Source organism: Ostrinia furnacalis, unplaced genomic scaffold (genome assembly GCF_004193835.3).
Source record: "Ostrinia furnacalis isolate ACB-3 unplaced genomic scaffold, ASM419383v2 OfSCF0694, whole genome shotgun sequence".
NCBI classification, from domain to species: Eukaryota; Metazoa; Arthropoda; class Insecta; order Lepidoptera; family Crambidae; genus Ostrinia; species Ostrinia furnacalis.
The window spans coordinates 1,671,196-1,697,449 of NW_021130933.1; the positions used below are offsets into that span (position 1 = coordinate 1,671,196).

Here is a 26,254-nt window from a genome sequence, read left to right on the forward strand (position 1 = left end):
ACACATTTATGTACAAATATTCAAGACATAGACATCTATAAGATACAAGAATGGATTTTATAATACAATTTGATTAAAATCTCTTTCTATTTATTTATAAATAAACCTCTACAACGGGCTACGTCCCGGTATAGTCGTATATATCTTTTATAATGTTATTCACAAAAATAAAATTGCTAGTCACACTTCAGTCATTTTCTGCTTTTTTATTCGTACACAAGACGTCTAGTTTTAATTTTAAAGTATCAAAATACCTATTTTATCCTTTGGTTTTAATGTTAGAATAACATAAATAATTTTATTGATTGTTCAAGTTATTACAATTACTCAATAGATCAATTTCAGAGATGCGGAAGCAAACTATTATACTATTATCTTCTTACATAGTATTTAGCAACATTTAGCTCAGATTATCTTTAATTAGATCTTATACATAATAGTTAGGATTTCGTTTTTCACGCAACTCTATAGTAACTACTAATTATGTGATGTTGTGACAATTATACAAGACTAGTCGATATCAAATTATCGTAAGACAAAGTATTGGTAAATCCAGATGCACAACGTAATTATTTCACACAATGATTGTACTTTGTATTTGCAAACTATATAAAAAAGTTGTGGGAAAATTGTAAATAATTTTAAAGAGGCTGCGACAGACTTTTTACATGTCCGTCGTCGTGACAATGGCAGCAATTTTAGCTTTTGTTCCCGCCAGATGACGCTAGTGTAGCTGAAGGTCATAAAACGTCACGCTAACTTTGTGTCTCGTATATTTGAAACACTTATTTTTGTCAATTTTAGTGAAAAGAGTGGAAAAATCTCTGGTGTTAGGGAATGGAAAAAAATAATTTGAGATATAGAACAGCCAGCGCTGTTAAATGTGAAAATAAAGGAACTTATAACCTTTTCATTGTTGTCGGGTTATTTTTCATCGCAAAAGAAAACAAATGACCCAAATGACAGCTGACAAGACCGCCAACTATACTAGCGCCATCTATTTAAATTTTTCCAAGTCAACCTGCCACTGTACATACTTTTACAAAAAAGAGTGTCTTATATTATTTACTGGCCAGTTCTCTTGATTAAAATATTAGTCGTCAATTGTTTTAACTTATTTACAGCTATTAGACTAGTTTTATGATAGGGAAATGTCTGTGGGCGGAGAAATCGAATTCAGGGGGCGTGGTCGAGTCCCTTTTGTGACCTCCGGCTAGTAATTTTAGGACTACGAAATTAGTTTTGGCTACTTTTAGGAGATCCGAAACCTGGAACAAAATAAAAGCAGCTTTAAAATGAGAAACAATAATTCAGCCTATCTTGTTTATTTACGTTAGTTATTTATAGAGCAATAACACAAAAACAAATGGTTTTCTTACCTCTTGATCAGGCGTTGTAATAGTTTCTAAAAGGGACCTGGCTTGCTGAAAGTGCTTGCACCCTCCAAGGTACAGTATCACAGGGTTTTCATATCTGCAAAGAAATCATCGGTGAGAACATCATTTTGAGAAAAATGTAGTCACGTGACGCAGTTTGTTAAACTAGCAGGGCTACTCCCAATAACTATCATGACCAGAACTGAGGAATATACTAGAAACTACGTAAACAGCGTTAGGCAGAAGTTAGAAGAAAGTTTGAGCAGAATTTCAGGTTTACCTGGAATCAATGTGAGGTTGTTTAAATGAACTTTTAGCATTTTTCTTTCGGCAGATTTGACACAAATAAAACTTTACATTACATTAATGTGATGGATTGTGTGATAGGTCCACCCTCACTCTTCTCGTAAGACTAAAAGAAATATGCGACCATCAGCCCTCTTCAACCATTGTCAAGAGTGTAGCCCAAATTTTCTATTTGCTTCTGGTAACTGACTAAATATCCTGACGGAGTTGTGTGCATCATTGTAGTTTTATGCATCACTCACTGCAGCGGCTGCGTCATCTCGCAGAACTCGTGGTAGTGCACCTGCGGCGGCGTGAGCACGGACAGCGGCGCGAAGCGGTGCTTGTAGCGGACGGCCTCGTTGTCGAACGCGGACTGCGGCTGCCGGGCTTGCCTTGCAACTGGAACGCGACTGCATTGCAGCTGGAACGCGACTGCATTGCAATTGGAATGGATGGTAGTTGACACAACACTCACTGCAGCGGCTGCGTCATCTCGCAGAACTCGTGGTAGTGCACCTGCGGCGGCGTGAGCACGGACAGCGGCGCGAAGCGGTGCTTGTAGCGGACGGCCTCGTTGTCGAACGCGGACTGCGGCTGCCGGGCTTGCCTTGCAACTGGAACGCGACTGCATTGCAGCTGGAACGCGACTGCATTGCAATTGGAATGGATGGTAGTTGACACAACACTCACTGCAGCGGCTGCGTCATCTCGCAGAACTCGTGGTAGTGCACCTGCGGCGGCGTGAGCACGGACAGCGGCGCGAAGCGGTGCTTGTAGCGGACGGCCTCGTTGTCGAACGCGGACTGCGGCTGCCGGGCTTGCCTTGCAACTGGAACGCGACTGCATTGCAGCTGGAACGCGACTGCATTGCAATTGGAATGGATGGTAGTTGACACAACACTCACTGCAGCGGCTGCGTCATCTCGCAGAACTCGTGGTAGTGCACCTGCGGCGGCGTGAGCACGGACAGCGGCGCGAAGCGGTGCTTGTAGCGGACGGCCTCGTTGTCGAACGCGGACTGCGGCTGCCGGATCTTGCCTTGTAATTTGAACGCGACCAGTGCCTGTTGATAAGAGATTTTCGTTAGGTTATGGGTGGCAATATAATAAAAATCGCTAAAAAAGGAAAGTAATCCTATAGGCAACCTAGTGCAGGCAGGGCACAAACCTCACTGCAACGTTAGTTACACAGGCCATACTACTTGGGCCCAGACCTCTTGACTAAAGTTTGTAACTGCCATACTGCCACATTGCCATAAGGGATACGGTCTGTGGTCATATCAAAAAAGTAATCATACATTATGCAAGCTGCATTCACTTTGACCTGACCGCAGACCGCACCAGTGTGACAAATCCGTAATACCAAGTGACACTGGCCAGGACCAATATTTAATTGCCTTCCGAAGCACGTAGATTCTTCACAAGCATAAATGCCACTGTGTGATGATGTGTGAACGGTCACCCATCCAATACCGATCTTGACGTTGGCTGTCCAAAATTTTTAAAGCCTCGTGTTCTACAAAATTATTTTGCCTATAATTTCGGTCAGAACTCAGCCTTGGAAAAAAACAATATTGTAGTAACCGTTTTGCATTGCATCATGTCGCTTTGCGCATAATGCGCTAACGTCTTAGCTAGCAATAGTGGCTAAGTTTTAGGCTTTTTTACAGTGGTAGAAAGAATTTAGAAAAGCAGAAGAAACCAACCTTATAGTAACCTCCGCACATGTTCTGCATGACTTGGCACATAAGGCCCTCCCTAGCATACGGCCTGGTCCTCTTCTTCTGTTTCCTGGCGCCGGCTCGCTTGGCGTCTTGGCGCTTGGCACCTTCGAATGCCAAGGTCTCAGCGCGGCCAAGCGCTGACACTAGCCAGCCGTATAGGAACTCGTATAAATACCTGGAAGAAGTTTAGTATGTGCTATTTGATTGTTTTATAACTAAAAGATGCATCTTTCGAACTTAACTAAAACTATCGTTCAACCGATTTTTTTTGTTCGATGTACTTTTTTATGGGCCGAATGATTTCAACAAAAAGGTTTGGACCGAACATTAACATTTTTACAGGTTACATTTGGCGCACCTGAACAACAGTTCACTTATATTATTCCCATTAGCGTTGTTACGAACGGGTTCACCACGATAGTTTAGCGGTGACGGGATTCGTCAAACTACCGGCCCTTGGCAAGTCTGGGATCGGCTGATTGACACCGACACCATTGGGCTATTGTTGCCGCAAAACATTGAACTATAGCTATGCCTTCCTTCTAGCTAGGTCACACTCTATTAAATACAACTCACAAAAGATAATAATATAGTGATACTCGTGTACACTGTAGAACTCCAGCTCTAGTCCGGACAGAGATAGGCGATTATGACCCTTAGTACGTGATACAGGACCCAAGTAAAATGAACCTTATTCAGTTGTATCACGGTACATAATTAAATAAACTCACCAAAAGATATAGTGATACTCGTGAACACTGTAGAGCTCTAGTTCGAGTCCGGACAGTAGATAGGCGATCATGACCCTTAGTAAGTGGTACAGGATTCAAATAAAATGTAGTTTATCCACCTGTATTACGACTCATAATTAAATAAACTCACCAAAAGATATAGTGATACTCGTGAACACTGTAGAGCTCTAGTTCGAGTCCGGACAGAGATAGGCGATTATGACCCTTAGTACGTGGTACACGAACCAAGTAAAATGAATCTTATCCACTTGAATTACGACTCATAATTCAATAAACTTACCAAAAGATATAGTGATACTCGTGTACACTGTACAACTCCAGCTCTAGTCCGGACAGTAGATAGGCGATCATGACCCTTAGTACGTGGTACAGGAACCATGTAAAATGAATCTTATCCACTTGAATTACGACTCATAATTCAATAAACTTACCAAAAGATATAGTGATACTCGTGAACACTGTACAACTCCAGCTCTAGTCCGGACAGTAGATAGGCGATTATGACCCTTAGTACGTGGTACAGGAACCAAGTAAAATGAATCTTATCCACTTAAATTACGATTCATAATTCAATAAACTTACCAAAAGATATAGTGATACTCGTGAACACTGTAGAGCTCTAGTTCGAGTCCGGACAGTAGATAGGCGATCATGACCCTTAGTACGTGGTACAGGATCCAAGTGCAATGTACCTTATCCACATGGATTACGACTCATAACTAAATAAACTCACCAAAAGATATAGTGATACTCGTGAACACTGTACAGCTCTAGTTCGAGTCCGGACAGTAGATAGGCGATCATGACCTGTACGTGGTACAGGATCCAAACAAAATGTACTTTATCCACCTGCATTACGACTCATAATTAAATAAACTTATCAAAAGATATAGTGATACTCGTGTACACTGTACAGCTCTAGTTCGAGTCCGGACAGTAGATAGGCGATCATGACCCTCAGTACGTGGTACAGGATCCAAGTAAAATGTACCTACACACACACACATGAGGGTAGTTGGGGAAGCCGTTGCGTCAATACGCTTTTTAACGTTCAGTGTGTAAAATCGAATATAAATAGTGCTAAAAGTCTCATTTTTACTATATAAACTAGTCAAAAAGTTTCCTCTATCGGTGATCGTGGTACTGTGTTGTTTGTGGCGCTTTTTGTGAACTAGCAAGTGAGAAAACTCAAGTTTAAGTGGAAGGCATTAAGGTACTCTAATACTTCAAATAAACGCTCACAAATACAACACAAAGACTGGGCTTTGAAGCTACACTAAGTTAAACACACATCACTACAATCGTTTATTCGTTTTTGTTTACATTCACATAAAAACATGTCACCTAAAAACAAAACTTGTGGCGGATGTTTCCGCAAGATTGAGGACAGGCGGAGGTGTTTGTCGTGCCATACATGCAAAAAACACTACGATTTGGTGTGCGCCGGCGTTACTGAGCAGCGCTTCCATGGCACGCTGGTCGGGGAGCATAGGGACCGGTGGCGGTGCGTCGCCTGCGTCAGCGCGCAGCCCAAGCGCGACAATACGGACACGCCGGTCCGGGCCGCTGTCGACGACGGCGTCACGCTGCGGCGGGGCGCCTCCTCCATGAGCCCCGTCGGCCTGGACGTCTCCATGCTTGAGGGGCCGGCGTTAGACGACACCGCGCACAACGCGACTGTAGAGATGCCCGACTTCCACGCCTTCGTCCTTGAGATGAGGCAATTCAGGGAGGAGGTACGGGCCATGCACACCCGGATCGACGACGTGTACGGCGAGATACGGGAGCTGACGGGCCGGGTGATCCGCTGCGAGGAGAAGGTCGGAGCCGTCGAGCAGCGCCTGCACGTGATCAACCTCGCCGTGCAGAGCGGCGCCTCGGCCGGCGCGGCGCGGATGGACGCGCTCGAGCAGCGGCTGGGGGCCGGGGCGGCGCGGATGGACGCGCTCGAGCAGCGGCTGGGGGCCGGGGCGGCGCCCGGGCCGGAGGCGAGCGCGCAGCTGCAGCGAAATCCAATGCTCAGGGTAATGATGGTTTATCATTGGAGATGCTCATGCTCACTCTGCCTCATTCACTAGACGCTATCACAGCTATAATCAACCGCTCCATTACTGAGAGCAGGTTCCCTGAAGAATGGAAGGAGGCAGTCATAAAACCACTTCCGAAAAATAGCCAGCCCACTACTTTGCAAGATCTCCGCCCAATCAGCATCCTTCCCTGTCTCTCCAAAGTACTAGAAAGGATTGTGTGTGATCAATTGACTGTTTATCTAGAGGGGCATGGTATGCTTCCACAATTTCAATCGGGTTTTAGGAAGGGATATGGCACGGCAACGGCTCTGGCAGATATTGTTGATAATGCTTTGGCCGCACAAGACCAAGGGATGGTTACCCTGCTGCTGCTGCTAGACTTCTCGAGAGCGTTCGATTCCATCAATTTATCTTTGCTTTTGTCCAAGATGAGTTACTATGGTCTCGATCAAAGTGCGGTCAGATGGTTCGGTAGCTACCTGTCTGGGAGGCGGCAGTGTGTGGAGCTCATACAGTCGGATGGCCGTGGGTCACGTTCCGCCTCGCAGGTGGTGACTCGTGGCGTGCCCCAGGGCTCTATATTGGGACCCTTGCTTTACATACTGTACAGTGCCGACATAACAACACATATAACACATTGTCATCACCACTTATACGCCGATGATCTTCAGATGTATATTTCTTTTGCTCCAGATAAGTACAGAGAGGCCGTGGATTGCATAAATAGGGATCTTGAATGCATCTCTGGATGGTGTGTGTCAAATTGTCTCGTCCTTAACCCTGCAAAATCCAAGGTCATGCTTATTGGCACACCAAAACAAACATCAAAGTACAACAGTATTCCACTGAATATCTTGGTGAATGGTGATCTTGTCAAAAGAGTGAACAATGTCAAAAACCTAGGCCTTGTTATGGACAGCCACCTTAAGTTTGAGAGCCATATAGCTGAATGTGCAAGGGGATGCTTCTATCGACTCCGACTGCTTTATGGAATGAGACCTTATTTATGTGAACAGCTTCGCATTTCGCTCTGTGAGGCTCTGGTACTTTCTAAGCTTAATTACTGCGACACTGTCTATGGACCATGCCTTCTAGCCAGGACTGCAAAGCTCATTCAGCGAGTGCAGAATGCTTGTGCACGTTTCTGCTTCCACATTCCACCTAGGACGCATGTTACTCCTTTTCTGAACAGTGCCAATCGTATACGGATGGAGGCACGCAGGCGGTTGCACCTAGCGACTATGTTGTTTGGTGTGATTCATGCGAACAGGCCGAGTTATTTGTACCAGAAGCTAGCGTGGGCCCATGAGCGGGGGAGGACGCAAAAGAGAGCATGTACTCACGTCTTTCTGACTCCAAGACACCGCACTGTTGCCTTCAGGGGCTCCTTTAGGTTTGCGGCCTCGCGGTGCTGGAACGATTTACCACCGCCATTGCGCGCCCTAAAAACGAAACTCACGTTTAAGACACAACTCAAGACTTATCTTTTGTCATTGCAAAAAACTAAATATTAGTGTAAATGTATCTCACCATTAGGTTATACGCGACGCGTGTCATTGGCGATGACGCTACGTTCCGGCGCCGCGTGGGCCCCTTGAGGTGCGGAGGGACAAAAGTCTATTCTGCACCTGTCTTGACCCCATGAACACATTGCAACACTTTTCCTCATTAATTGAACCGCTGCCAGGTCATTCTAGACGTGGCTGCGCATGCACATGTTTTAATTGATTAATCCTTGGCCGACTTAATGTATTTGCACCATGCACGCAGAACTTTAATGCGAAAATGTGTCCATTAAATGACAGTGACAGTTGTCTTTGTCTTCTTTTTTTCTTTTCTTTCTTTCGAGTTGGTTTTTTTTTTTTTTTTTGTTGTCACAGATATAATGGTCCGTAATGATCTGTCATTGTGTGTGTCTTCTTCTTATTGTAAAATGCTTAAATCTAAGAATTTTCTCAACTAACTATTTGCCTATAGTCTTTTTCGCCTAGGATGGTCCGTGTGACGTTTCGAGTTTGAAAGATTTAGAGATGTCACATAACTAAACCATAGCGATTTATCTATCGATTTTTTTCGAAGAGTTAATAAAACCTACTTTTGGAGAAATATTTTGTATGGGTGTTATTTAACCAAAAAACATGTTTTTTTTTTTTAATTACAAATATTATTGTAATAATTTTTTATTGATAATATTCAAATTTCATGGTTTGTGTTCAAAAAACGATTCCTAAAAAGTGCTGGTTATGTTTCTTTAAATTAAAAACTACAAATTAATTTTTATGCGTTTATAAAAATGTCAATAATCGAAAAATATGGTTGATTTTTGTGATGTTTTTAATAACTAAGTATTCACTGCAATCGATTAATGAACTGCGGAAATAATCGATTTTATTATACAAGAAATACCCCAGCACTAAATCTATTCCGTTTCAAGCATTGCGTACATTAAATGAAAAATATTTTTGCATCATGTGTAATTGAAATATAATCAATAGACTTAGATTTTACCATATTGTTGTTTTATGATTTTATTGTTTGTATTTATGTTAGGTATAATCTGTGTTTCTTTGTTCTTTTATTTTTTTATTTTTACGGCGACCCCAGTGCCCCAAAGGTCCTTGCTGAAAATCAGTGTCGTGGCATCTTTGTCACGACTAATGCTGAGTCAGGGACCTTTTTGGCACAGGGCACTTAAAATCTATTTTTATTTTTCTTTTTTGTTTTTTTTTTCTATGTTTTAATCTTGAATTGTGCCTATATCATGTACCTATTGTGTATTGTGCCAAATAAATAATATTCTATTCTATTCTATTCTATACCTTATCCACCTGTATTTAGACTCATATTTAAATAAACTTACCAAAAGATATAGTGATACTCGTGAACACTGTACAGCTCTAGTTCGAGTCCGGACAGTAGATAGGCGATCATGACCCTTAGTACGTGGTACAGGACCCCATGAACAGATTGCAACACTTTTCCTCATTAATTGAACCGCTGCCAGGTCATTCTAGACGTGGCTGCGCATGCACATGTTTTAATTGATTAATCCCTGGCCGACTTAATGTATTTGCACCATGCACGCAGAACTTTAATGCGAAAATGTGTCCAATAAATGACAGTGACAGTTGTCTTTGTCTTCTTTTTTTTTTTCTTTCCAGTTGGTTTTTTTTTTGTCACAGATATAATGGTCCGTAATGATCTGTCATTGTGTGTGTCTTCTTCTTGTCGTCTTCTTATTGTAAAATGCTTAAATCTAAGAATTTTCTCAACTAACTATTTGCCTATAGTCTTTTTTCGCCTAGGATGGTCCGTACGACGTTTCGAGTTTGAAAGATTTGGAGATGTCACATAACTAAACCATAGCGATTTATCTATCGATTTTTTTCGAAGAGTTAGTAAAACCTACTTTTAGATAAATATTTTTTATGGGTGTTATTTAACAAAAAACATGTTTTTTTTAATTACAAATTTTATTGTAACAATTTTTTGTTGATAATATTCAAATTTCATGGTTTGTGTTCAAAAAACGATTCCTAAAAAGTGCTGGTTCTGTTTCTTTAAATTAAAAACTACTAATTTATTTTTAATGCGTTTATTAAAGTCAATAATCGAAAAATATGGTTGATTTTTGTGATGTTTTTAATGGGACAATATTATTTGATCCTCTAAAAACTAATTGATCTTTTTTGTATGTGCACTTTTAAAAATAAATGATGTTTTTTATTATATTTTATCTTTATATTAATTATTGGGTCTATATTAGTTGATCTACGGATAAATTTTGAACGATCTTCATTAAAGGTAACATAATATTTATGTTTAACATACTCTTTTCATATTTGGTAAACAAAAATAATATTTGATCATCTTTTTTAGTTATTGATCTTTGATTTTGTTAATTTGATGATTTTTATATCAAGTTTGCCTTTTAATATTGATCACCTAATAAATACATTTTAATCTATGTATAACTTAACTTTAAAATATATTTGATCTAACAAAAAATATTATTGGTTAATATTTTTAATTAAAAAATATCTTTTAATTTACGCGGTACTTTGTGGTTGAGTGACAATCGTCCGTTATTGGTTACTGAGTTGGCCAAGGGCTTAGCGGCCAATAAGCAAGCAGAATGGTACATTGCCATGTTTGTTTTAATTACAAGCTTTGCTTAGTTTGGGACTAGAGGCGCTATGTAAAATAATTTCTTACTTCTGACATCTAACCCGACATCATAATTTTTACCTCTTTATTTTTTTAAAATCGCAACGTTGATTTTCTCTTAGTATACCGATCTCGACCGTGACCAGTGACCATAGTCATCTGTCAACGGGTCGATCAGACCCGATAAAAGCACTAAACGATTTTTTTTTAACTTTTAGTGCGACATCGGGTCGTAAGGACCTGATAAGTCTTTTTTCCAAATATTTACTGTGTTTGACGAAACCATTGCAAAACAATATTTATCTTTCGTACTACTGAAAAGACCGAATATATCCATGCCGCACCAACGCATCCAACACCTAAGGTCAATTCGACCTGATAACGCTGTGTGAACGTGTTAAATATGCTTTTTTTAATAAAAAATAATTCTTTGAACATCGAGTGCCCTTAAATAGTTTCCATCCTTTGACTACAAATTAATAAAAATAAGTACCATAACATAATTATTTTGAAGATTATTTGATATAGACAAAAATAATTTATACATATCGAATTATTTAAAAAAGTATCACAATATCGAATATTTGGTGCTCATTTCTCTTATTTTTGAGGATCAACAAGTAACGATCAGATATAATTTTTACATCTCAAAATATTTTTGCGTAGTTCAAAAGAGGTTAAAATGTCGATCGATTTTATTTATTTTATGTCTCAAAGAAAGAGGATCAATCATTAAAATAGATGACCATTTAGATTTTTTTATTTGCCGTTTTTGCTAATTTAAAAAGATCATTTAAATACATGCCGTTTTTAATAACTAAGTATTCACTGCAATCGATTAATGAACCGCGGAAATAATCGATTTTATTATACAAGAAATACCTCAGCACTAAATCTATTCCGTTTCACACATTGCGTACTGTTAACACACTGAACTTGCGATGTTCTGAACTGTACTAAAGGGTTAACTCAAATAAAACCACAATAGTATTGTACTAAGACAAGACGTGTATTAAGTTATTCGAAAATGGACTCTGTAGTCACCCATATATGTATGGGCCAAAAAATACTTCACTTGCGCGAGTTAATAACGTACAGCGCCATCTGTTGGTGGCGTTTTGAACTTAATACATAAACACTCTTAAACACACCGCCCCCTTAGGCCATTTAATTGCAGGAATGGCCTACAAAACTTAATGAACTAAACATTGAGTTGGTACTTAACTAATGTCTTAACTTAAATAACATAGTACTTAATTGTACTTAATAAAATAACATTTTTAACAATACAAACTTAGTTTGCTATAGGCAGAATACAAAGTTTTGAGGTAGGTCTTTTTATGACGGATGACTTAGTGCGCAAGGTGACCACACGTGATATGTTATCATTACCTGGATGCTTCTCTAAAATGCGCCCTAAAAGCCACCTACTAGGAGGCAAATCGTCTTCCTTTATCAAAACAATTTGGCCGATCTCTAGCTCTGGAGTGTGAGATCTCCATTTATATCGATTTAACATTGATGCCAAATACTCCTGAGACCAACGTCTCCAAAAGGTTTGAACTGATCTCTGTATTAACTGCCAACGACTTAAAGAGCTTAATGATGAGGTTTCGTAATTGGGCTCTGGTACTGTCAAGAGTGACTCTCCAATTAAAAAGTGTCCTGGAGTTAGTGGAAGTGGTTCACTAGGATCGTCACTATGAATGACACTTATCGGACGTGAATTCAAACATGCTTCCACCTGAGACAAGAGAGTGCTTAATTCCTCGAAAGTTAAAGTTTGGTCTCCAATTACGCGTTTGAGGTGAAATTTAGTAGATTTCACTCCAGCCTCCCAGATACCTCCGAAATTGGGGGCATGGGGGGGAATGAAATGCCACGTAGTGCCATTCATTTCAAGATTTTGTACAATGGGTTCTTGGATGGAACTCAATTGCTGCAACTCTTTGCTTGCTCCTACAAACGTTGTACCGTTATCGCTCCAAATGTCGGTACAATGTCCTCGACGAGCAGTGAAACGCTTAAAAGCTCTAGTTCGAGTCCGGACAGTAGATAGGCGATCATGACCCTTAGTACGTGGTACAGGATCCAAGTAAAATGAACCTTATTCAGTTGTTTCACAGTGCATAATTCAATAAACTCACCAAAAGATATAGTGATACTCGTGAACACTGTAGAGCTCTAGTTCGAGTCCGGACAGTAGATAGGCGATCATGACCTTTAGTACGTGGTACAGGAACCATGTAAAATGAATCTTATCCACTTGTATTACGACATTTACGACTCATATTTAAATAAACTTACCAAAAGATATAGTGATACTCGTGTACACTGTAGAGCTCTAGTTCGAGTCCGGACAGTAGATAGGCGATCATGACCCTTAGTACGTGGTACAGGATCCAAGTGCCGAAGCAAGCCCGTGGGCCTGTCCCCGCGGCACCGCTCAGCACCGCATCCACGCTCTCCGCCTTTGAAATAGACCTTATTGTTATAACAATAAGTTTCAAAATACCATGCACAGTAGGTAAACATTTACGTACTTCTTTGAAATATACCTTAGCGTTAGAAAGGTAAATATCAAAGTAGCATGTGCACTCGCAGTACTTGACAATGAGACACAAATTAGTTCGTTTCAGCCAAATGACATCCACAGCTGGACAAAGGCCTCCCCCAAGGTTTTCCACAATGAAGTCCTGCGCTGCCCGCATCCAGGCTCTTCCCGCGACCTTTACCAGATCGTCGGTCCACCTAGTCGGAGGCCTGCCCACACAAATTAGTATCATCTTCAAATCTACGGTGTTTCATCATTTGAAATTGAGAGCCTTTCTGCAAGTGCAAAAAATCAATGCGCATTTCGTGATTATTAAATGAAGGACACACTACACCCAATAATTGACATCAGACAGTAGAGTATCAATTCCGAATACAAATCTAAGCACCAATACAGCTTATAATTACGAATACACGTCTAGTACACTTCACCGCCGTGGAATGTGACGCTTAATCTGTGCAAGCCTCTATCAAAATACATAAATTGAACTTTATAAACGTGAATATAAGAAGGGCGTTTGATTATTTCTTACATATTTACCTCTTCCTGCAGAGCTGCGAACTCGTCCAACAACAAGGCAAGCTTGTCCCGCTGCCGCGCGCGGTTGTGTCCACACACTTGCAGTAGGACTGCGAACGGGCGGACGCAACGGGCCAGGAAGTTCTCCACGAACTCACGGGCCTGTGGAGATAAATAAATAATAAAATTCAGGTAGAACCTACGTTTAAATTTTTAGATTGTTGAGATTTTGGGGTTTGGTTTATTTGTACAAGGAACCAACTGGCACTCGAACGATTTTCTGGCGCCTTGTACAAGATCATAATAACTAGTGGCACGCTAAGCCACTGTAATGACACACTAAAGACAGCGACGTGCACAGTGTTACGCTGAAACGAGCTACTGACACGCTTGTGACACAATATGGGACGCTACACGCTGGTGATACATTGAGGCGCAATAGTGACACTTCGAGGCGCTCTAGGAACACGCCGAGAAGCGCCAGTAACACGCCGGCGCGCGCTAGTGACAAGCCGTGCCACACTAATAACATGCCGAGGCGTGCTAGTAACACGCCGAGGCACGTTAGTGATACGCCGTGACGCTCTAATGTCACGCCGTGGCGCGCTAGTGACACACTGACGCTAGTTACCTGCGGCGTGGACAGGACGGGCGACTTGGCCGTGAGGGCGGGCGGGTTGACGAAGCTCTTGACGGATTCCCGCAGTATCTCGGCGAAGGCGTGCTGCGGCCGCGGCTGGCCCGCGGGCGAGTTCATCGCGCTTTGGGCCATGGAGGCCGTGGTCACTGTGACGCACTGAGGCGCGCTAATGACACACTGAGGCGCGCTAGTGACACGCCGTGGCGCGCTAGTGACACGCCGTGCTGCGCGAGTGACACGCCGTGGCGCGCTATTGACACGCCGTGGCGCGCTAGTAACAAGCCGTGGCACGCTAGTGACACGCCGTGGCGCGCTAGTGACACACTGACGCTAGTTACCTGCGGCGTGGACAGGACGGGCGACTTGGCCGTGAGGGCGGGCGGGTTGACGAAGCTCTTGACGGACTCCCGCAGTATCTCGGCGAAGGCGTGCTGCGGCCGCGGCTGGCCCGCGGGCGAGTTCATCGCGCTTTGAGCCATTGAGGCCGTGGTGGCGGGCGACGGGCTGAGGTACAGCAGTTGTAGCGCGGAACGCGAGAGGATGCACGCGCGCTGCCGGCTGAACTCCATGAAGAAGTCCTGGGGAGAAAGAGTGGTGTTAGGGTAGGCAAATAAGGGCACAGGCTGTCACAATTTAAGAATTAGAATATTTCTTTTGGGTCAAGTACGTAGCGTGAAACCCCCACTTGGTGGACCGACAATCTGGTGAAAGTCGCTGGAAGAACCTGGATGCAGACAGCGCAGACCGGTCGTTATGGTGATCCTTGGGATAGGCCTTTATCAAGCAGTGGACGTCATTTGGCTGAATTGAAGAAGTGAAGAGTTTCGAGTTGACAGTGAGTATCGTCATCAACATTTCAGCCACTGACGTAGGTCTCCCCCAATAATTTCAGATTAAAAGCGACCTGCATCCTGCATCATTATAAGGTTATCTGTCCATACTACGAGTAGTTTTAGCTGCCATGATTGCCCAGTGGGTTTTTGATTTTATTATTTGCCCAATAATTACGGTCATCCTTTTCTACTTTGCTAGGTAGGTAAAGGTAAGGTAAGGTTTCAAGTTAAAAAATCATTATAATACCTATTATACCAGCGCGATGTGGAAGTTGGTGCACGAGGTGATCTTCCACAAGTACTGCAGCGCGAGTCCCAGGGTATCTAATTACGAGTGCTGAGAGTCCAATGTCTAAGTATGAGCGCTGAGTCAAGCCTACATTAGAAGAGAGTAGGCACGCGCCAGCGCGGTGTAGAAGTTAGTGCAGGAGGAGAACGAATGAGGTTGATTCTTTACGAGTTTCAAGACAGTACGCTATCTTCGAGGAGTCAGGTCTACTCAGCTTTCACTGGTTAGTTTTCATTGGTAACCAAACTGTAGTCTGTAGATCCTGTTTAGGTAGGAAAGAGATGCGGGATTAGTCCAATAAAGAGATTTTCATACCAGCGCGGTGTGGAAGTTGGTGCACGAGGTGATCTTCCACGCGTGCCGCAGCCGCGCGACGAGCTCGTCGAAGTACTGCAGCGCGTCGGCGCGCGGCTTGATGCGCGTATACCGCGGAAACGTGGGCGGCAGCAGACGCTGGTTGATCATCGGCTCGAAGCCCATCGGGTTTGGGGAGTCGGCTGCAAACGAAAATGAACATTAATACGTGCTAATTGAGCTGGTTATTCAGTGGCGAGATCAATTTGTGAGAAACAAAAGAAGGTGGCATTTGCTGCAGCAGACGCTGGTTGATCATCGGCTCGAAGCCCATCGGGTTTGGGGAGTCGGCTGCAAACGAAAATCTGTCTTAGGATACGGTAATTGGGCTGGTTATTCAGTGGACTGATATCTAAAATATGGACGTAATAACAAAGGGAGAATAAGTCTTAGCAGATATGCTGGTTGATCATCGGCTCGAAGGTCATCGGGTTTGGGGAGTCGGCTGCAAATCGGAAATAACTTTTATTACATGGTGATTGAGCTGTAATTCTGTCCACACAATTGATCCACCAATAACTCAGATCTGGACATAAACAAAAGATGGCAGCTCAAGTCTCAGCAGATGCTGATTGATCATTGGCTCAAAGCCCATTGGATTTGGGAAGTTGGCTGCAAGTAAAAATGAGCATTAACATGTGCTAATAGAGCTGATAACTCAGTGGTGAAATTGATTGAAATCTTCACACTTAACAGTTGGTACCACTGGCGAGTTAAATGAGAGAGACAGGACGTTAATCTCCTGGAGAGTGCAGTAGGTTCTCAAAGAGCACTTTTACACATCCCAACTTTACCACTGCTTCGGAACAATGATATGATCTAGTGCTGAGAAGAAACAACAGAAGAAACTCCCAAATAAAATACTCACAATTCTCAACAGGTTGTGTTCCTTTCCCAGCTGTTTTGATGATGACCTTCATCATCTCAGAGCAACCGTTCAGCAGTGCAACACAGTCCACGCCGGACTGTGAGTCTCTCTTCGTAATCAGGAGGAGGGCTTGGTAGAACATTCTGGTGAAGCGAATCCTCGCTGCGAGTGCTGCCCAGAGGTTGCTCGCCTGTAAAAAAAAAAAATTGAAACTAAGCTTGATATCTTAGTTTATGTGCCTGACCAATAAATTGACTGTTGGAAAATGTCTATTGGCATTAAATGAAAAAAAAAGGAATAACAGTGTAGTGTGGAACCTCTCCAGAAAAACCAAAACATGCAAGAATGACTTATATGCTGAGTGATTTTCATTTAGTTTAAGTATCAGAGGTATCTGCAGAGCTGATTCCTGTTCCTGATGATGATTCTTTCTTTCTTTCAAAAACTAAACAATTTAAAAATAAGATATATAAGTAGGTCATTACATTTACTTACATCATCTTCACCACTTCTAGCTTTCTTATTCAGCTCCTCCTCCTGTTCCCTTAACATAGCAACGCACTTCTGCTCAGTCACCTCGAGATTGACATCATAAGTATTCCCTGTCTGCGGGTTCGAGCCAAGACGATAACCGTAGCCCATAGGTTGAAAATCTTCTTCTTCAAACACTTGGGCCCTGAAAACATCACAAGAAGTAATAATTTATTTTAAATATTACGGCATTAAATACTTAGAAAATAGGAATTTTCTGACAAGACTGAGAGCATGCGAGCTATTTTAAAATACAGATTTATTTTTTTCATTCAAAATAAACCAAATAAAGAATAGTCTGACATACTTGTTAATACAATCTCTGATGCAATCCAATAACTTGTACACTGCAATACAATATGCTTTCAACGTCTTGTTCACAATATTGTGGGGTTGGTGCAAATACAGGTTGGTGAAGACAGTTTGGGCCAACGAGTGGCCTTCCAACCAAGACACGATGCAGGCCTTAGTTGCATCAATGATTCCGATCAGCTCACTCGGTTCTATGTCATCTATTTTCAGCTTGCCAGCCTAGAAAAATAACTATTAGAATCCAGAAGTAAATATAGAATTTTATTAATACGTTTATTGTTAAAGTCACATACTGCAACAGCTTGTTGGAAATTAAGTGGCTTAGGGTTTCCGCGATTGCATAACATTCCAGCATCCATTTTGGGATCCATCATCTCAATGGCCGACATTGCCTCAAACAGTCCGAACAAGTGGCCATCGTGTAGGAGCTCGCCTAATTGAAGATCTGAAAATTTTTATTTTTAAATATCTGGCAAATATAACCCTCTTAATTTCTAGCAGCACCATTATAAGGAAGTTCAACCAAACAACAACTGGTACCTTTTATCTAATTAACAGAATAATTCAAAATATTGTACGAACCTTGAATATGCTTGAAGAAATCAGAAGTAATATCTACCCAGTTGTAGGTGACCTCTGGAGAGGTTGCCAAAGACTCCATTGTCCTGAACATATTAAATTTACAATGTAAAACACATATACCTAACATAGTAACTGCCTAACTGTCTGTAGCACAATCACCAACACTTACTGAATCATGCTTATGAAAAAATGGTTTGATATCATGAAATTTATTATTAAAACACTAAATATGATACTTGCAGATAAAATTTAAAATATAATGGACGCAATTATGAAAAGTGATAAGTCTTTGCAAAAGCACATCGCATGAGAAATATGTTCCCAATGTTAATACTTTTTATGGAAAAAACAGATTAGTATGCAGGTTAATGACTTAAGAAACAGTTTTCAAGGAGAAAATTCATAATTAACAACTCAGACACCAACAAAATATACCCATGAAAAGCCAAAGAAAAAAGGTTGCCGCATGCATCTTTACTAACCCGTCACCATCATAATAATCATCGTTATCACCCATTTGTAAAATTTACAGAGAGATTATATAATTTACCCTTAAATTTCGGGACTAACACTGATGCAAATGCAACTCTTAGCTTTCCGAAAATCCAAAATTTTATTAAAATTTTTGCCTGCCTTCCTGCGAATGCTTGTCTGGAGTTTTTGACAGTGACAGACAGATGACGGATGACATGAGACAAAAGGGACAGTGCTGTATAGGTAGATCGTAAAGAGAATAACGATATCGATATCTTTATACATTTCAAGGGAATATAAAAATAGAAACCAACTACAAAAAAAATATTATCTTAAATGATATTTTTATACACTTGGCACATTGAGTTATGTAAATAATAAGATACCAGCCATCTCCTTTAAATAGCAAGCCCGTTAACGTACGGGAAATAATATATTTTATTTATTATTAAGCTTTTAATCATTACAGTTGACTATAGATTTTTATTTAATTTACCCATCCTAGCTATTTTTCTTGACTAAAAATTACTTACGTTTTGAACACCTTGCTTCCATAAAAATAAGCATAACACTGCCAACAAGACTTGTCATAATCACTAAGGATAACAGATAGAGCATAAAACTTAAATCAAGATTTACAGACACTAACACAGCTCTACTTAGTTAAAATTATAGTATTGTTGTTGTTGTACTGAATAAATAAATAGTTATTACCAAACATTAAGAAACTTTTTGTTTTTCTGAGAACAATGTTGCATTATTAAAACGAGCTGATTAAATATATCTTTTTACTTTCCACCTTAGATTAATAAAACCTAGATGGATAGTCTTCATACAAACGCTTCGTCAAGAGTGAGGCAAAAATCTTATGTCATTAGTGTCAATTTTGTTGGGGAGTGTAGACAGTGAAGGCGATTTTCCCGAAAGTAGGGAAATTTTTAATACGTTTTTAATTATTTTATAACTAACAAAAACAAAACGCATCATGTACTTACTTATTTATTGAATTCAAAGTACCTACCTAATTACAATAAGATAAATCGACTGAAAAGTCTCGATTTCATAAAAAAGGAAGTGTATTTGTACGGCGAACAATTGGGAAATAAATTTTCTTGTTACTGGTATCATTCCCGTATTTAATTTTTGAAAGCCAAATTCAAGCAAAATACGCGTCGAATCGTAGTACTTACTTATGAAATGTAACACTGGTCACTTTCTTTAGTTTTTCTGATGTATTTAGACACCCTTTCACAGCACAAACCGTCTTAATTAATTAAAAGTCGTCGGACGTGTTTACCAATTTTTCACTTTGACAGTTCATGTGACGTTTACGAGTAAGCCATTCTGGCTTACTAAAATCTGCCTCACCTTTCGTGCACTGACTATCTATCTAGGTTTTATTAATCTAAGCTTTCCACTTATTGTTTCAAGTTGACAATAATTTCTATCGACATGCACAAAATTATTTAAGATCATCGTACATCCCTTTACATGATATTTTTTAATCCATAAAAAATTTGCTACGGCAAAGGACATAATTATTTCAGCCATGGTGCAATATAAAAATTACAGGATTATTAAAAGATAAATGAATTACAGTAAATAATTTATTTAAATATATTTAATACTGTTATTGAACATGGGTGGCTCTGACGAAGCTATATTTTCAATCACGGTATCATAAACGTCACTGGCGAGCTGGGAAGGTTCCACCGCAGTTTGATTACTTGTATGGGTCTGGGTACTACCGGGTTTAGATAAACTTACGCCATTTAGACCCATGTTCATGCAGTCGAAATGTAGAATCTGTAACAAACCACAAACATTATTAATACTAACTATCGTACATTCCATGGTTTTGATTACATTTTTCATTTCTAGAATTGGCTGATAAAATACAAAGTATGTATGTACTAAAAGTAAGAATAGATTATTAAAATACTAATTCAAATGTTTGAAGAAAAATCGAGACTAACAATGACGCGTGAAACTGAACGCTTAACAAGTTAATGGATTATGTTGGTAGCTTTGTTTTTGCTGGCGCGAAAATAAAAAAACTTTATCTGAAAAAAAAAATGGATAAACCTTCAGATACCAAGCAGTGTAAATGTGGTAAGAGTGAATTTTAACATTAGTTTAAAACAGGATAACTACACAACGTGAAGTGGTAAGTTACCACATAATTTAATGACAGTAGGTATGATGGGAGATTTATTAGGTAGGTAAAGTGGAAATGGCTACACTTTGTAGATAAGTAAGCCTTTCAGGGTGATCTCTGCTGCCGTAACATTGAAAGACCCTGCGACTGTTTGTGACTCTGGAGGGAAATCATAATCTCAACTACACCAACCAACATAGATATCATTGCTAGTTCTGGCGTCATACTGTAAATCAGTTTGCGAGTTTATAAATAACTAAAAAATAACTTACAAGCACGGGCGCCTTATCGACTCTAGTGTCCATGTCCATACAGACGTTCAGTTTCTGGTCCACCACGGATATGTCGAAGAGCCGCACGCACATGTCCATCAGCCCTGGAGGCAGATACGGCACCGGGATCGGCACGCAGAATGGCGGAGGATTGCGAGCTAGAAAAAAAGTAAGTTTGTTAAATTTTTTGATAAATATCATGCATCTCATTTTTCATAAGGAAGTTTTCAGCTACTTTAGGTACTATTCACGTGATTTCATTTCTTGACAAATAACTCTTAGCAATCACGCACGGCGAAGAATTACGATATTGCTCTTTGAAATGGGCGCAAAATAATAATATAATGATTACTTTAGCATTACTTACTATTGAATACTATTGATTATTACACTTGAGCACTCGTATTATACGGTTTTACTTACCCGAAAAAGTATCTCTGAAAACGCTTTCATTGTTCATTTTGACTTCTAAATCGATGAGTGACTGTGTTGGCTCGTAGGTCAACACGGCACATGCTGTAAAAAACAAGAAAGTTTGATTGTTAAGTAATAAATAACACATAAAAGTACTACAACTTATTTAAAAATAGACATTACAGACAGACATTAAAAAAGCACTCATTTATGGAAGCGTTATAACAAAAGATGACTTACTTCTCCTGTCAAACTTGAAGGCCTGGATTCGGATGCCGGTGCAGCAAGTGCATTGCAGACCCTCACAGTTGCACCTGCCTCCTGTGAACGGCAGCCTCAACATCCACCCAGGCTTGTACCAGGGTCGAGGCATGATGTCTTTGATCATCTGAAGGAATAAAGCATTTTAAATTATATCTCTGTCCAGATTAGTATTTTTACAAACAAGCCATTCTTTATTTTATCTCATTAGTATTTTACCAATATGTTTCCCAATAGATCAGTAAACATTTTTGTAGGTACTAAACTTCTTGGTGAATAGATACGTAAGTCATTACAAAGTAATTAAATAAACTTTTATTATCATACCAATAAGTAGGTAGGTATTTAGTGGAAAGTAAATGAGATAATGTATAACTTCTGAACTGATTTTATAAGTAACATAATAGCTAGTGTAAACAAACGTTGAATTTTGATTTGCAAGTGGACTGGGCAAACTAAATGATTAATCGATTTAATGCCTTATAAGCCTATGAAACTGTTTGTAATTCGTTTGAATCATTACGTCTTACTTAAATGGAAAGAGAAACCGATCAGAATTAATTACCTCGTTGGTTTCGATGTCGTAGTAAACTGAGAAGTCTTCGACGTCCATGACGTTTTCATTTCTTGGGCTCTTCTTGAGATCATTTCGTTTTGACGACTTTGAGCCTGAAACACATCGGGTACAACTTTGTAGAACTATCTGAAGTTATTGTGCTAATCCCGTAATATCAAAAGGAGGTGAATATCAATAAGTCAAGAATAAATGTATAGAATTAAATAACATTGTCACCTGCACTGACGACGGCACCGCACATCACCAAACACAAATAAATCAATTTCATTTTCATTTTGTGTGTTAAACCTCGATTGCTTCTACCTCTGGGGACACCATACAAATGATAGCACCTCGTTAACCTACGTAAGCACTGGCAAAGGTTCGTATATAAACATTTGTATGCAAGTTATGTGCGAGCGCAACTGTCTTGCGGGACTTTCTAGAGAGAAACTCAGGCGCATCGGATCGATACTGGCGCGACTCTGTAGTAATGGCCATCTTTATTTCACATTGGACGTTGTTTTACGCATACATGCATATGTAACTTAACACTTACATAGAATAGTTAATTAAGTAAAAACATAGAAAGGTTCACAAAACGATTGTGTAATAAATAACAATGCTAGCATATATTATCATAAGTTAGAATAATTTAAAATAAGTTAATAATAGTAAGGATGCTTTCGAATTACTAAGTACATTTTCTTCGTCAATCATCAAAAATGCCGAAAAAAGACTTGACTAGGTTTTCATCGTAATCTTCAATGTCATCCTCTCCAGCGTCAATGACTGCATCCACTCCTCCCTGTGGATTCGGAATGACAATACCACCAGCATCTTCAGGTTTCATCATAGCAATGCCGTTAGCACCCATTCTGAAAAAAAAAGTTTTCTTGTCAGTTCAGTAAATACTTAACGTACAAAGTCGATTTAAAAATGGTGTTATGAGCTATTATTATATTTATGCAAACATTTTCAATTAAAAAAAATAGTAATTATGTAAATCATTATGCAGGTAAAAGTATATAACATACTTATTAGAAAATTTACTAGGTAGTGACGAGTGCCAAAGCGTCATGTAGAAAAAAATTCTAGTAAATGAGTGTCGTTGATAAATGTAGAGTGTATTTCACTTTCAAGATCGTTTTTATACATCACTTGTCGTTTGTAAGTAAGTTAGTAATGTCTTCTTACCTCAGGCAGTCGAAAGCCATGTCAAACAGTTGAATCGATCGCCACTGGCCAGTCATTGCTAAACAAAAGTGAAAGTTCCTTCCAGGAAAAAACACATTGTAGAATCTCGCACACACTTTCAAGTTCGATAACCTGGGTGGGCTTATACATATTGGTTTCGGATTTTTACCTGAAAACAAAAACATAGCTTCAGTCGAATACTCTTTTTGCGCTATCAAAACTATGATGTGTGTATGAACTGAGACGAATAAATTATTGCAACTCTCGAATGCGCGATGCGGTTGAACGCACATATTGTTTAGTAGGTATGGCTTCTTTTGTGCATAACTATAATACTGTCACATAAAAAAAAACTTGCCTGACATGGAATTTTCATAAAGAATCCTGTCGTTCATAGACATAGCGACATCGAAAGCGAAGTCTCCCGGGTGATAAGTGATCTTCATACACGCTTTCTGGTTGAAAAGGTCCAAAATCAATCCAGTACAGCACTTGCAGACACCGAGCGCGCACGTACAAGGTCTTCCAGATGAAGTTGATGATGATGACGATGTTGATGGGGTGGTGGTTGAAATAGTTGAATTTTGCTTTGGTTTAGGTTTAGGTTTGGGTTTGGGCTTTGGCTTAGAGCTTTTTCGGCCATAATTCTCGACTGACGCTAGTCTTCTCAATACTACCCTATCCAATAACATCAGCTCTACTTCAGGTAGGTCCTTGTCGGTGAAGTTGCTAATCGTTTTGTTTCCATTTTCTGTATCTCTGGCTGCAAACAACATCCTTTGTTTAGTTGCAGTGCATTGACAGTGAAAGTTATTTAAGTTATTATGTATTTCACTCACCACGTTCGTCTCCTTGTATCACAAAGGCACTCAGCATTATTACAAGATTTATTATTGTCAAATAACGGCTCATGGTGTTTACGTCGGAGGCGAGCGCACGCGGTTTCTGCGGATACAAAGTCAATCCAATTCGCTTGCACAGATTGGAACCGGTTCAGTAGAGGCTTGTACCATCAGTATATGCTAAATACTTTCACATCTTTGTCTTTTTAGTGCTTTTACTTGTTGGTAATTCGGTTGTTTGAAAGACAGATTTAGTTCGAAATAATTTATTCTTATACTACAATAAATACTTAAGCCTAATCCCTTTTAAATAGTTAAATACAGTCTTAAAGTATTCTAAATAGCGTTTCGATCGTTTTAATTTAATTTTCGTCCGTCGAATATGTCCCCAACTGCATCGCCGATTGCGTCTAGAGGACCACCGTCGTCATCGTCGCCTCCACCAAAGATTCCAGGACCGTCTCCGAGAACTGCTCCGGCGGCGTTTCCCAGGAATCCATCATCATCGTCATCATCATCATCGTTGTTCCCGAAGAGATTTACAGGAGCAGGACCTGACGATACTGGCTTTGGTTTCAATCCTGTCTGGACACCGGACGCACCAAGTCTGAAACATTAAAATATCATTAATCTAATTTAGCATCTAAATTATGAACGTAAAGTACTACGAGTACCTACTCGTGTCATTACACTCTGATTAATAATGTTTTTATAATTTGCAGAAAATTAATGACAAAAGAAGAAATTTTAAGATGGATATCGTGCAGTAATAAACATTTTATCTTTACTGGCTATAACCAATAAAAAGCCATTTACATATTTACTTATGTGCGTGCGACCAGTAATAAGAAGAGTGTTGGAACTTTAGGTTTGTATATCATTATATTATATATGGTTATGCCTGCGACTGTGTGATACTAATCGGTTATAAAACTTTTTATGGTTAAATACGTACCCGAAACACCTGAACGATGCCGTGTAGACGGGGAAACCGCCTATATCCGCATTTATATCTAAACAAGCAAACGCATTTCTGTTCCGTATGCGAATGTTGGATATTTCTGCGCACACGTTCACGAACGGTGCCCTCCTTGGGTTGAAACAAATTGGTGGTGGATCACTTGCTAAAACAATAAATAACGTTACGCTAGTCTAATAATTATGTATGTTCATAAATATTGTAAATGTAGTACTAAAATAAACATAGTTACTATAATTAAGTAATTGTAACATCGTTAAATATGAATGCGTTTCAGTTTTAAAACATGAATCAATTGGTCATAATTTTCATTGTTTTTTACCTGAAACTCTGCGCCGGACGACGGTGTTGTCATTCAAAGTCATTCTAACGTCGAATATGAAATCCTCAGGAATAAACGTTATGTTGCCACATGCTTTCGTGCGGAACCTTTGCAGTATCGCTCCAGTGCAGCATCCACACTGCCCTTGGACGCAAGAGCAGGGGAATCTGATCAATGATCCAGTGACTTGCTGCGGTGCAGCGGTAGTCGCCTCACTTTGGACTACTGATGCTTGTGTGACCAGAGGCGCTGCTTCGGTTGCTATCGCTCCTTGTTGCACCACTGGATCATCCACAGGCGAACTGGAACTGGATACTGCTCCAGCCAGTTCCGTTACCGCCTCTGTTTCTGGTTCGTCAGCTATGTAGTCATCGTTATCAACATTATTTTCCGGTGGTACATGAACGGGCACGACGACCGTTACAGGAGATTTAAGAACTGGTGTCGGTTTTAGAGCTTCTTTCCATAGCGCTGCAGGCACTTTAAATTCGATTACTTCGTATGGTTTGTCATCCCCTAATATTATTTCATCTGCAAACACATACATTCACTTAAATGGGTACATTCTAAGTCAACCTAAATTATGGATATTTTGCGAATTATTAATAAAGTGTGATGGCTCATATCGATTTATTCGAAACTACGTGAAGTGAATTGTACAATGGTAAATCAATATCTAATGCGCCTGATTTATTTCTTAAAAATCTTTATTTTCTAATAAGTTATTTTCCCAAAAAGCAAACCAAATTTTTGACTCACCCGATGCTGCATTGCTGTATTTAAATAATGAATATATTAGAAGGATGGTGAACAATTTTGGTGTTATCATTTCCTTCACTTAGAAATTTATTTGCGTGAAGAACAGTTGCGGTTGGCTTTCTGTCACAAATTGTTTGTCTTGCTACTTAACCTCAGGTATTTAACTGTCTACTAACAAACTCACAATACTTATTTTAAGTTG

The 26,254-nt window shown here is 40.0% G+C and overlaps 3 protein-coding genes across 5 annotated transcripts; all 3 read right to left on the reverse strand.

Moving 5' to 3' along the window:
• Window positions 1–280: 280 nt before the first annotated feature.
• Window positions 281–18,483, reverse strand: Naa35 (N-alpha-acetyltransferase 35). Its single transcript, XM_028299962.1, has 14 exons — window positions 18,301–18,483; window positions 17,819–17,901; window positions 17,530–17,681; window positions 17,232–17,455; window positions 16,889–17,069; window positions 16,394–16,583; window positions 15,487–15,668; window positions 14,388–14,627; window positions 13,431–13,571; window positions 12,644–12,807; window positions 3,370–3,562; window positions 2,570–2,727; window positions 1,380–1,473; window positions 281–1,268 (listed from the first exon to the last, which is right to left on the reverse strand). The coding sequence occupies exons 1-14, from the start codon at window positions 18,333–18,335 to the stop codon at window positions 1,128–1,130; spliced, it is 2,178 nt and encodes a 725-aa protein (XP_028155763.1). The 5' UTR covers window positions 18,336–18,483; the 3' UTR covers window positions 281–1,127.
• Window positions 18,484–19,891: 1,408 nt separating this feature from the next.
• Window positions 19,892–24,113, reverse strand: LOC114349552 (uncharacterized). Of its 3 annotated transcripts, XR_003655646.1 has the most exons (7): window positions 23,990–24,113; window positions 23,509–23,913; window positions 23,151–23,319; window positions 22,191–22,831; window positions 21,963–22,066; window positions 21,377–21,524; window positions 21,220–21,238 (listed from the first exon to the last, which is right to left on the reverse strand). XR_003655646.1 is itself a non-coding variant. In XM_028299963.1 (6 exons), exons 1-6 carry the CDS (start codon window positions 22,246–22,248, stop codon window positions 19,904–19,906), a joined length of 756 nt encoding a protein of 251 aa, XP_028155764.1. In that variant the 5' UTR covers window positions 22,249–22,607; the 3' UTR covers window positions 19,892–19,903. The 3 variants fall into 3 exon arrangements, 2 of the variants coding, with proteins under 2 accessions (XP_028155764.1, XP_028155765.1); XM_028299963.1 differs by lacking the exons at window positions 23,151–23,319; window positions 23,509–23,913; window positions 23,990–24,113 and adding exons at window positions 19,892–20,098; window positions 20,723–20,880 and having other exon boundaries at window positions 21,146–21,238; window positions 22,191–22,607; XM_028299964.1 differs by lacking the exons at window positions 21,963–22,066; window positions 22,191–22,831; window positions 23,151–23,319; window positions 23,509–23,913; window positions 23,990–24,113 and adding exons at window positions 19,892–20,098; window positions 20,723–20,880; window positions 21,617–21,839 and having other exon boundaries at window positions 21,146–21,238.
• Window positions 24,114–24,256: 143 nt separating this feature from the next.
• Window positions 24,257–26,169, reverse strand: LOC114349630 (uncharacterized). The gene is made up of 4 exons (XM_028300084.1): window positions 26,053–26,169; window positions 25,294–25,824; window positions 24,948–25,116; window positions 24,257–24,599 (listed from the first exon to the last, which is right to left on the reverse strand). The coding sequence occupies exons 1-4, from the start codon at window positions 26,120–26,122 to the stop codon at window positions 24,350–24,352; spliced, it is 1,020 nt and encodes a 339-aa protein (XP_028155885.1). The 5' UTR covers window positions 26,123–26,169; the 3' UTR covers window positions 24,257–24,349.
• Between the last annotated feature and the right edge of the window lie 85 nt (window positions 26,170–26,254).